The 13,084-nt window shown below is 35.3% G+C and overlaps 1 protein-coding gene across 9 annotated transcripts in view; it reads left to right on the forward strand.

Moving 5' to 3' along the window:
- The window catches only part of Ten-m (teneurin transmembrane protein Ten-m), a 653,992-nt gene that overhangs the window by 558,522 nt on the left and 82,386 nt on the right, over window positions 1-13,084 (forward strand). The window contains exon 2 of one of the 9 annotated variants that reach the window (XM_069110248.1): window positions 1,688-1,760. The exons of the other annotated variants lie outside the window; for them this stretch is intronic. Within the exon in view, the coding sequence (XP_068966349.1) occupies window positions 1,724-1,760 (37 nt within the window). The 5' untranslated portion in view covers window positions 1,688-1,723. The remainder of the gene's footprint in view (window positions 1-1,687; window positions 1,761-13,084) is intronic. 9 annotated transcript variants of the gene reach the window in all.

Raw genomic sequence — 13,084 nt, forward strand, 5'->3', positions numbered from 1 at the left:
TGGTGACAGCGCAGGGGTAGGTTCAGTCATCGATTCGGAAGAGAAAAGTTTAAAGTTTCTCTCCCAAACACGTATTGCCTCTTAAATACACTTAAGCTTAACAACCATTTTTTGCGTGGATAGTGGAGATTTAACATTTTTACTGGATACACGTTGATGACGAAGAAAGTTGGTAAAGCTATATAGGTGGTCTCGAAGCTTTCAGTGATCTTAGTCTTGATCTAAAATACTCAGCCGAGGAAAGAAGTCTGAGATGTCTGATTTAAGATGTAAAGAAAGTATTTCTAAATATCTTTCCTTATTGACAAAGTCTATTCGTGAATGAGGTTAAGAAAAATGCTAATAAAAATTGTATGTTCATTTGGAATCTTTACGAACCGATAAAATTTAATTCTTTTTTTATTAGAATTAAATTTAACAAGATTCAACTATTAATTGCCAAGTTTGATCAAACTTTATTTATTGATAATTATCCACATTTCTGAGAATATTCGTCATATCAAAACAAACAAAAGTTGTTCTAGGAAATTTCACAAAATGTGACAACTGATATCGCAATTTTTCATTCGCACAAATAATTTTTTAGTTAACTAAAATTTCAATAATATTTTAATAATAATGGACACTAATGAATTCTAGCGAAAAGTATCAGGTCTGTAAGTATGAAACCGGAATTTGCCTATAGATGGCCCTAGTTGATAATGTAGTTATCACTAAACTGCGTCATTGATGCCAAAAATCTTTGTTGACATCTCACAAACATTTTCGACTCAGAACAATACAAGTTTCATACAACAGCATAGTTTGTAATAGCGTTGAACATGTCAAATTTTGTGCCTGGAAACTACGATTTGCGGACAGCATTGATTTTCTGTTACCATTTGAAGAAAACTGCTGCAGAATCGCATCGAATGCTTGTCGAAGCTTACGGTGAGCATGCTCTTGGTAAATCACAGTGCTTTGAGTGGTTTAAAAAATTCAGAAGTGGCAATTTTGACGTGAGGAACGAAGAACGTGGAAGACCACCGAAAAAGACCACCGAGCTGTTAAAACCTGGCGAAACCGTTAATACTGAGCGCTACCGACAACAAATGATCGATTTGAATCAAGCTTTGCGTGACAAACGACCAGAATATCAAAAAAGGCAACACAAAGTAATTTTGCTTCATGATAATGCACCATCACATACAGCAAAACCGGTCAAGGAAACGATCGAAGCGTTCAGTTGGGAAATACTTTCGCACGCGGCTTACTCACCAGACTTGGCTCCGTCCGATTACTATTTATTTGCATCGATGGGACACGCACTTTCTGACCAGCACTTCGCTTCTTACGAAAATGTACGAAAATGGCTCTATGACTGGTTTGCCTCAAAAGAGCGACAGTTTTTTTGGCGTGGCATCCACCAATTGCCAGACAGGTGGGAAAAATGTATAGCTAGCGATGGGCAATACTTCGAATAAAATATTTTTACTCATTTTCATACAATAAACGTGTATTTTCTATAAAAAAATTCCGGTTTCATATTTACATACCTGGTAAACAGTAGTTTCGAGAAACGTTTTGAGAATGTTTTATGACAAAGTTAGAGAGAAATTGAATGAGTTGGTAATTATATCACACGTATTGTATTTTAATTTCTATGTTTCATCTTTTTAATTAACGAATGGTTTCTCTTTTATTTCAGGTACGTACACACGATTTTAACATACGATGCACACTGATGCGCTCCACTAATACAGACACGGACGAGACGTCGTGTAAGTAAATTTGAAGGATTCTATACGTTCACAGGTTTCCTCTTTTTTTTTATTTTCTTTAAATCTTTTCCCTGATCCTGTACATTTTCCCTGTATTGATGTATTTTTTTTATTTGTTACTTGATAAAAATTTGGTATTGGGATTTAAGGAAGTATGGAAATATGGAAGTTATCGGTTGAAATGTTAAGGAAATTTAGTATGAGCCATTAACGTTGAACGAAGAATATTATCAAAAGTTTTCTTCGCTTCATTTAGCATTTTACACTCGAATGGTGGGTAAATCTGGATCTTTACTTTCGTAATATATTATACATCGGGCGTAAATATTGCGGATATTAGAGCGGAAATGATACATTTTTCAAATACCGCAGTTTCTCTAAAGACATCGAACGTCGAATTTAAAAATCTGTGAGATAATCTATACACCATATGTATTATATCTTCAGCATTAAATCTTTAACTTTCAACAATCTGTATAAATACAACAATCGAAAAATTAATATTAGAAGTTTGTATAAATACTGTAACTTAATTAATTAGAAAGAGAATTTCTATTTTTTTACATTGCAACATTGAAAATCATATATTACCTATATTTAAAGCAGTCCAAAATTTGGACGTCAACAACTTAGTATTAAAATAATAATATCTAACTAATATACATATAATAAATAATAATATTTATAGAAATATATAAATACAATAAAACAATAAGAAGTAAAATGTGTTCTAAAAAAACAAATGAATGACATAATGAAACGGTTACACATTATTTCATCATTGACTACTCATAGAATAAGGAAATATATATAATAAATGAACATAAGAAGACAAAAGGACATACACTTTGAATCTAAAACTCTAATTTCAACCCTTTGATATATGGAAAGCGACAAGAATAGAAATAACTTCGAAAATCACATAATCTCAAGCTATATTTTATATAACATCAGTACCAGATTTCTCTTTCTAAGAACCATCCTCATAAGATCATCTGGTTACCTTGTTTATTTATGAGTCGTTGAAACACCGACCAATGATTTTCCAAGGTTCGCGCAAACGAGTTTCATCTCCCACGACATGTGGTTGAGCCGGTCGCTTTAATGTTGAAATGATTTTACGGTTTTAACTTAGCCCTTGCCGTATCCCTGCTTCGATTTCTTTTTAAGTTTCTCGGGAACGTCAGAATTCACGACCTAATGTCTTTTTAATTGACATGAACGATTATTCGATGTACTATCCCGCTTGCAAGCTGATTTCCTTCTTCGAAACAATTTGTAATCGTTCGCGGGATTGTCAGTTTTCTGAAATTCAATATAGATCCAATACCATCAAACCAAATATATTTGCTGTGTTTCCCACAAAACTACAAAACATTCTAAAAGAATCCGAAAATATCAACCAAGGTAAATTGCTTTTTGTTATTCCCCCCCTTTTATATTTCTCTTTAAGAAAATTAAGAATATTCATTCAATAAAAATTATTCAATAAAAAGAAGACGGCAGAAGGAGGACAATTTTATTAGCAATAATCTGACAAGCCAATTGTAATGCAGCCAAAAAATTCTACCAAATGTCCAAATCGGACAAATTGTGAATGTAAACAACTAAATAAAAAAAAAATTGTAATTCATTTTCCTGACATACACAAATAAAAAAAAGAATAAAATAAATAAACTGCAAATACTACAGGTTTCTTATCATAATAAAAGTATAAAAGAATATCTTTCAAGACTACAGATTTAACATTTTCTTCTCGAAAAAAAGAACATATTGAATGAAGAAACGTAGTTAGATGCAAAGAATTCCAAGAGGTTACTAGATCCACGTGACTGAGAAAGCAGGGCCTTTCTCGCAATATTATTCTACGTTATGGTTGAAAGGCGAATAAAGTCCACTTTCGAGGACATCGAGCAAGGAATACAATCGAGCTAGCACTTCCGCAACAAACCATTGTAGGCTAAACGGGCGAGCCTCTTTAAATCTGGCCTGCTTTATAGAGAATTTTACCTGCTTTCAATCGACCATTTCACATGAACGTTTCGCTATGTTAAATCGAGTACTGAAGCTGTTTGTGCAGCCGTCCCGCGTTTATCCGAACGAGAAATCACCTGGAGAGTCCAAAGACGTGTCCTTACTCAGTGTTTATCGAAGCAATTTTCTGCTAACTGAGCCAAAATAGCCCCATTACGAATGTCCAAACCACTTTTCTGGTATACTTAACCCTCACTTTGTTTATCTTTAACTCCTATAGTTATAATTATCCTGATTAGACTATATTAGTAGAAGTAGTTATTTGAATAATTTTGGGAAAATTGGAGATTTTTGTTCGATGAGCTTAAATAGTCGTTGTTTGTGTTGTTGTTTTTGAAGATTAATTGGGAAAAAGCTTATGAAAATGTATAATTTATTATTATTTAATGATTTATTCATTTAAAGTCGCGCTTAAATGCAGAATGTTTTATTTATATTTCCGGACAATATGAAAATAAATTACTGAAATCGTGAAAAATTTCAGAAATATAAATAATTTTTGCGTCAGCTCAACAAATTCAGATTTGCACAGCTTAAATGCGATCGTCGCACGACAATGCAATTTTCCTTCGCTATTAGAAATCGTGAGCAGCATAACAAAATTTTTCTCCTACATTTCGTTTCCATCCTATTCTACAAACTTAATTTATCACACAAATTTATCAACACAACAAACTTAATTTATCAACACAACATCTTACAATCGAACGTAAATGTGGCTTTTAATATAATTGGGACATAGCAGCTATCGTTAATAATGAAAAGTAGAAAGTAGAATAGTAAGAAATTCGTAAGTCGTCAATGAACAATTGAGTAGAATAGTGACGTTGTATCGTATTGTATTACAATGCGTTATGTTTTCACATCATCATCATCATATTATTATTATTATTATTTATACGCAAATGTATACATATATCTGTCTAATACAGGCAAATATAGCGTCAATCGAGTTGCATAATTTAAAAAGCAGACAACAACTGCTGTGGAAATGCTCCGTTATTCGAAGATAAACGACACGCGATTCACTTTGACTAGTGTGTTCGCTTTACACGAGCGAATGAAGGCGATAATCAGATTTCTGTTGGCGTAATCGTTTCGCCCGGCGTCGAAGCTTTCCAGCGAACTATCGCGGCTCTCTTCGTTAAGGTGGAATGAAAGCTAACGCTATTTTCCAACAACTAACAGGGTGGTCTCGTCACAGACCAATCAACCGCTGCTCGCTTCCGAATAGCCCCTTGAGGTACCTAAAATTACGAGGTCCGAGACTGGGCTCGGCCTATCGGTCTCCTAACGACTCAATTTCCCATCCACTATCACCTATACACTCATCTAGTAGTCGTCCTCATTCTTCGTTGTTTGTTTTTCCAATTTTCCGCAGACCCGGTAAACAGATAGAAAAAGATAGATGGAAAGTGAAAAGAAGGAAGTCGTTGCTGACAAAGGTATTTCTTTTGGATTTGGGTTCCCAACTTGCACGATGATTCTTAATATTACAACTTTTATTTATAGTTTGACTCATCGCTTTACAATCGACTTAAGACCATACAATGTTGATATAAATTGAGAATGATACGTTTAGAATAATTTTAATTTAAAATAATACGCACACGGTCAGAATAATGTTAATTTCGAATGACATATCAATTATAATAATGACAAACGAGATAACGTATATCTTGTGGATCGCGAGTGTGTTAATGATGTAACACTGATTTTGAATAAATGAAAGAGAAAAGATGTAATATACAGGGAAGTCACGTATTATTTGATTTCAAAGTCTTGGAAAAAAGATTGAGGAACACTGTTCAAAACCAATGGTGTGACACTCGGAGGCTAAAAGGGACTAATTGTGTCTACGGAGAAATTAGGATTGCCGTTCAGGCGTACTTCAAACATCCTTTCCGAAAAGGAAGAGTCCCTTTTTCAGCTCGGACGCTAAAAGATATCCCTTCTGATAGGTAGAAAAAAAATACTGACCCAGCAGGAGACACGACGCGGCGTCTGGCGTCCAGGAGGGCCAACCCTCTATTGTCCTGTATTCAGGCGCCCCGTCAGGACTGTTTAGGCTTTAAATGCAAATTCAGAACGAGGACAATACCTGCCACGATTGCCAGGAACCGTTCGCTTTGGGTGGCAAACGCAATGTGTACAACAGACACCAAGTATATACATAGGGAATATTGCGAAATGAAATCTTAGGTAGTCTCTACCCGTAAAGAAGAAAGGATGCCGATCTTTAGGTTAAAGAGACCGGCGTGTGCACAACGTCACGGTCACCGATAAACAGCAAACACATCCAGCTCCATAGTAAAGAAAGCAATTGAAAAATGAAAAAAATACAAAAATTCTGCATTTGCATTAACACGTTGAAATACGATGACTTTTATTAACATTGAAACCATTATTATCGAATTGAATTAATTGTTCTTTGATATTGGATTGTTCGGAAAACTCGCAGCAAATTTAAGAACGATTGAAAGGTATTGTATTTTTCTAGAATATTAGAATTTTATTAAATAATCAATGCATCATTTCTTTTATGATAACATCGTTATTTAATTTATAACACTTTACACTCAACAACATTTTATAACACTATTATAAACAAATATAAAGTGTATATAAACAAATATAAAAATTAGTAAGAGTCACTATGTACACGATATATTGCGAAATGAAATCTTCTCTTGGAAGGAAATCTGTACTCGTCAGGAAGAAATGGTGGCAGTCTGTGTACCACGTGCAGTTCACCGGTGACCGGGAAAAAGAAGGCCGCTACGTGACGAAGAACAATCGTAGACAGATCTAGGAACAGATGGATCGCCGATACCGCGACCTGAATCCGACCAGATGAAATCTGGTAACACTCGGCACGTTCTGGTGTAGAATAAGAGAAAACCTATGCAGTGTGCAGCTTCTTAAAGCTTGAACAGTTTCGTCACTTCTGCTAGATAACGAATTGTGCGGGCTAAAGAAAGCTGCAGGACACGTACCGGAAAAATGTTCTGTTGAAAGGATTTATTATATTTCATTTTGTAATAGTGAAGATTTGTACAAAGCTTCATTTTCAATGTCATGGGATTTTGGGTTTAATCAGACGATGTTGTATAAATCGATTTCATTACATGGTGATGAATTTTTAGAATCAGTGTCTGTGAATGATGATTCGTTAAATATTTCCCATGTTTGGTTGTATTTGAAGAAAATCGTATTTTCTAAATCTCAGTTACTTTCTAATCATGAGACAAGGTTCTTAAACACGTTCTTTGTTTACGTAGGATAATCTATTCAGAAAGCTAGAAAGTACATTTGTTGTTATGGTCACTAGCCAGGAACCTGCCCTTTTAAATAACACTCGAACCACTAACGATAACATAGGATTCCTCGAAGTTAACCCTTTTAGAACACTAATTGCTTCTAATGCACGTTAACTTTGTGATTAGATAATATAGCAAGTCCCCAGAAAATGTTTAAATAGCTCTTTCCAAGTATCTATTCTAAAAATAATAAAGCTATACTATTTGAAGAAAATACACGTTTTGTCTTAAGAGCACAGAATATCATTTCTATTCTCGTATTTCGCGGCAAAGAATATTTTCTGAACTAGGCTGGACATCTTCACACTTTCCTCAGTCACAGCTGGAATTGTTTGCGTTAAGAAGTGTCGTGTTCCCTTGTGGTCCATCTGGATGTCAGGTCAGAGATCACGCTTCGGGTTCGCAGGATGTACAACTCGCACGTGACGTGATATTTTGTTTCCTTTAGATGCGCTTCTAATATACCGCTTTCTTATAGCCAGTTTAAAATAGAGTTGGACTACGCAGTACCGCTATGGGTAAGATATTTAGACAATTCAACTAACTACTTACTTATATAGGGTGGTCCGTAATGTTTATCGAGTGTTAAAATTGTTTATCATATTCTTATCTCGTGATCTTCATATTTATCGATCAGTGGTATTGTAATAAACAAGTAAGTGATATTGTACAAAATATACCATATGCGAAATTTTCCAAAATATCCTACGAAATTGTTTTGAAATAATTTGTACTGTTCAATAATATAGAACGCATTATTCTGTCAACAGCGTTTTCGAAATAAAAGAAACAAAGAACGGAAATATAGGTATAAAATATATTGAAATAACAATCACGATTTCAATTAATTCACTCGTTTTATCGTAACGTTAAATAATAAACCACGTATCGGGATAATAAAACATAAGAAATTATGTATAAAAATATCATAAATGAATCATTTTCAATCAATGGGGAAAAATAGTCACGTTATACAAAATATACATATAATACATCTCTTCTTTTTATCATTCTTTTAATTCTATAATACTTTCATATTTTGTATTAAATGTATTATATTTTACTGAACGATAAATCATTAATAATCGTAGTGAAGCTTTATTCAAGAGTTAACAATCGGATTGTAGAAATCAAAGAGCCGTTTTGCAGAGTGGGAAATCCAAGGAAAGAGTTCTACTTTGAGTACGGGGTGCTAGTGATCGATGGCAGTATCGATTGGTATCAGGGGGCAATATCATACCCCAGGGATGTAATACAGCTGCACTTGGAGAAATTGCTAATCCCCCACGAACCACGTTCCTTCGATACCCTGTCATGGTATTGCATTTGTTGTTCGCTATATTTTGCTACACGCTGGAAATTTTCTTTACCCTAAACGATCATTTTCCTATAATATTTTCATGGCACTACTCGTTTATGGACTCTGATAAGACTTACAGTATCGAATTAAATGCAAATTAAGTAGCGCTTTTACTCGTCAATTTTTATAAATTAAGAGACATCAGTTATTGATTCATCGTTATGTTGAAGATATTATCTAAAAAATTGCAGTATTAGTAACGCGCTAAATTAACTACGTTTATGTGGTAAATTGTTTACAGTTTTTAATATAAATACCAGTCGGATTTCAAATAGATTAACAACTTTCTGAAAATTTACCGAATGTCTAACTGGACAAATTGTAAAGTACAAATTAAATAATAATAATAAAAAGAAACTTTCTGAATGTTCCTTAAGTTTGGAACATATGGCTAGCGTTTAAGTCTTCAGAAGCCAGATATTTATCTCGATAAAATTGTTATATAATATAATAGGCACGTACCTGGTGAACTCAAGATGTTTATTAAAAGACTGCAAGTTCGTGCATATAATCCAAAGAATCTGTAACGATGCATTTCGCACTTATCAGTTGTAAACAGAGTTAATTCGTAAAATTTGCTTGTGAAAATTCGTTTTATTATCGCGAAAGTTAATTTTATTATCAAACTTGTTAGTCGCTAAATGATCTATAAAAACCCACACGAAACTCATTAGTACCAAAAATGCCACACCTGTTCGAAACCATCTAAACTCTCTTGCCGAATGTTGTCTCCGTGGAGATTGGGGAACCTTTATCGGAATCCGCCCTATTCCCTTAGCACATTCGGATATCACTGTTGCTGACGTACGTGTGCGTTAATGCTCGGTGTTTTGCGTGGTTTGATAGGGGTGAGTGTCGGAAGAGGAGGGATTTAAGGACCCCTCTCTAACATTCGCGCGCGTGCAATCGTCTGAGTATGCGTAGCACCGGTGAAATCTTCGTCACGCGTACGGCATAGCATAGGTGCGGGCCCCACGTCTCTGTTTTGGTCCGTGGAATCACGCAAACACCCACTGCGAATACCGAACGAATGCCTGGCATCGGCCGATGCGCTCCAGAAGGGTGGTAATCCGATCCGGTTTCCGGCAACTCGGGGCTTGCGCCCCGTAAATTTCGTATTCCATCCGCCCGCGCTGTGTCTATCATTCGACTCCCTATTATCGCGTTTTTCACCCCTTTCTCTTTATCTTCTACTTCCTCCTTCCTATACCTCAAGCCTTTACAGCCATGAATTCAACCATCTTAGCTCTTTACAACCTGGATTTATAACATAGATTTTGCTCATTTCTATCCGCAAATTTGGAAAATATGTGAAGAATATACAGGGTGATTCTACGCGAAAAAAGAAGTCGAAAATATAGAATAAAAATTTTTCGTTTGAGGCTTTGTTTTCGAGAAAATCGACTTTGATTTTTTCGCTCGGTACGCGTGCACTTTATCACGTCTCGTTATAACGGATCTCACTGTGGATCGTTTTTTATATTTCTATATTTTCTATATTTTCGACTTCTTTTTTCGCATAGAATCACCCCCTTTCCGCTTGTACCACCAGTTACCAACCACCCTGTATATAGTATATCGTCAAGAAAGTTCAGTTTCTCAATAGAAAGAGCAATTGGAAAACAAATGAAACTAGATCCTGCTAATACTATTATGAATTAACACGTTGAATTAAATACCGTATTATATAGTCACTAAAATATGCTAAATGATCGATTTGTTTGTTATAAGTGTTACAGAAAATTAATGAGATGTACAGATGTCTGTAGAAACTAAAGAATCAGAACGAATGGAATATGACTTTTGTTATATTTTTAGAAAAAGTCAACGACTTTGAATACTTGGAAAGTACAAAAATAGAAGTAAAAAGTAATTAAAGAAACATATAAATAGATAGAAGACCGTGTACATTGTGCAATAGTAATCGTCGTAATACCCGTATTAAGAAGACAGCCTATATTTGAAACCGCGGATCTGCCGGACATTTGACCGAAGGTGGACTTAGCCCCTTTATCGAGCGACAACATACGAATCGAGGGTTGTTGTGTAAATGGAGCGAGGAAAAAAAAGGGAAGGTAATGCGTGAGATGTAATGGGAGGAAAGGAAGAGGGATGAAAAGTGTTTGGAAGGAATGTGTACTTTCGGGTATTTGATTGAGATTTGTGATATTGGGGTCGTTGAATTAAAGATACAGCGAAGGAATTGAGGATATAAAATTATTTGTGGGATGTGGAAGGCATCTCTGGAAGTAAAACTAATGTTTATACATATAAATACACATATTACAGCCCACAATTTGAAAAGAAAGGAAAAGTGATGATACAAACACTTTTTCTTAAATCTACTTCAGAATTAACATCATTTATGTCATATTCTTGCAATAAACGAACTTATGGCGACAAATCGTTTGTTTTTTAAGAATTAATCGTTATTTTTTATACATTAATCGTGTATTTGTATAATGAAATTAGAAAAGGAAAAAGAAAAAAATAAAATTAATCAGTTTCATTCCTGAAAGACTCACACGTGAATCATTGGTCATCGACACGTTTCTTACGAATTCCTGGAACTGAAAAAGCCGCCAAGTTCGTTACGTTCCACAACTTAAGAGCTTAAAAGATATTATTATCAAGGTATTCGTTCGATGATACCTTCTCGAGCCTATCAAGATTCGTCAAAACTAGTCGAAGAGCATTTTAAATGCAAAGAGGATGGGATGGATAGGATGACTGTCGAAGTAGGAATTTCGAAGTGTGTCTAATTGGTTGAAAACTTGTCACGCGGCATCGATCTCGATGCTCAGCTGGAGCTTGGTATGATTAATGGAACCAAAGGAAAAAAGAAGGAACATGCACCTCTAATGCGTTTCGTCGATGATCTAGCTTCACTCTATGACACGTAACTGCCCTATCCAGATGAGAAAAAATTCAATATGCCCGAAACACACGCATCTATCGTTAAAGGGCCCTTTGTGTTGACAGAGCTTCTCTTTCAGCCTCGACATTAATTATAAATTACGACGTGTTTGGGGAAACATGAATTTTGAATACCAAATAAGGACTATAATTTACAAGTTAATACGGCTAATTATAACGACGACAGTAGAATAGATCGTTAGTAGCCGTATTTGTAGTTTAAACAGAATATCCTGGCACGAAAGTTTGAAAATTGCGGTTGTCGTATCGAAGGGAGATTCTTTTGTAACTTCTCGTTTCATTTAACGTATATAGGTTTAACCTAACTATCTTCTCGAATTTGTAACTTTCTATTTCTTTGCTTCAGGATTCCTGAAAATATCGAGAGAAACATCACGTCGAGCTGTAAAATTAATCGACACGTTATAACGATCCAAAAGAGTTAGTTATCGATTAAAGTTCAATACCGATCTCTTTAAATAAATTATCAGCTATGAATGAATCGTCGACGCCGTCTAGAATTAATTGCTCAATAATTTCAGGTAACCGCTCAACTAAGAAAAACACGAGAGAAAACAAAGATAAAAGGATTGTTTTAGAGTAACTAGAGTTATAGGACAAAATTTGCACAACTTCCTCTTCCTATTCTTATTCCCAATAAACCATTTTTATTTAAATTTTCGGTTCAACATAAGGATTCCAAGTTCTCTTATTAAAACAACAAATTTCCATCTCTTGTAAATTTCAAATAACCATTTAATTCGCTTAAGAATTCTCCGTCTAAGAAAAACACGGAAGCGAAGAAAAATAAGAGTAAATTGCGAAGAAGGAAAAGAAGATAACGTTTCGTTTACGCAAAGTCGGTCACCGGAAGCACTGTGTCGCGTTTCTCTCCTCTTGATGGCGAGAGGGACTACGAATTCAGCACGCATCGGTGCCTCGCAATGGACATCTCGTTCACGGAGCGGAGAAACGACACGACACGGTGTAACTCGTCACCGGTGGCATCGTACAAAGCTGACAGGGACGAAGAATGCCTAGAAGGGGAGAACACTTTTAACCGTGCGCGTTTGAATAAGTGTCCCTCTAATTCCTTGGAGCACCGCGACGACGCCCGAAAGTCAACGACATGACAAACACGTTTGCGTGATGCTTGCGTAGAAGTAGCATCCGGTCCGACCGTAACAGATGTCTCTACGAACCGAAAGTCCGATTAGTCCCGCTGAACACGCCGATTAACCGCGTAAGAACCATCGTTCCCGCTCGTTATGCAGGAGGTCTCGAAGATCTATTGCTCGAGGAAATTCCGGTGGCCACCCTCCATCGCTATGTCCATGAAAGACGTTGTTTAAACGTGGTGTGATTGTATATGACATTTTGGTATTAAATAAGATTGACCTATAGGAGATTACGTGTTTAAAAAAAAAGAGACAAGATGATGGGAGATTTTCTTGTATACAAATGGTATAAAAACTACCTATTTTTTAATTTCACTAAGTTAGAGGTGTACTTGTACGTCTTATAAATATAATTCTTTTTACACTTTTCTGATTCGAGTTATAGAAATATTTTTATAGAAATTCACTTTTTTCATAAATACATACAACGATATATCTATTTACAAAATGCAGGTCAATTATTGTTCAGAATACTGAAAACATGGGATACCTGCTAATTCATATTTACTGTACATT

The sequence above is a fragment of the Bombus flavifrons genome, chromosome 3, assembly GCF_040668555.2.
Source record: "Bombus flavifrons isolate JBK064 chromosome 3, iyBomFlav1_principal, whole genome shotgun sequence".
Classification (NCBI taxonomy): domain Eukaryota; kingdom Metazoa; phylum Arthropoda; class Insecta; order Hymenoptera; family Apidae; genus Bombus; species Bombus flavifrons.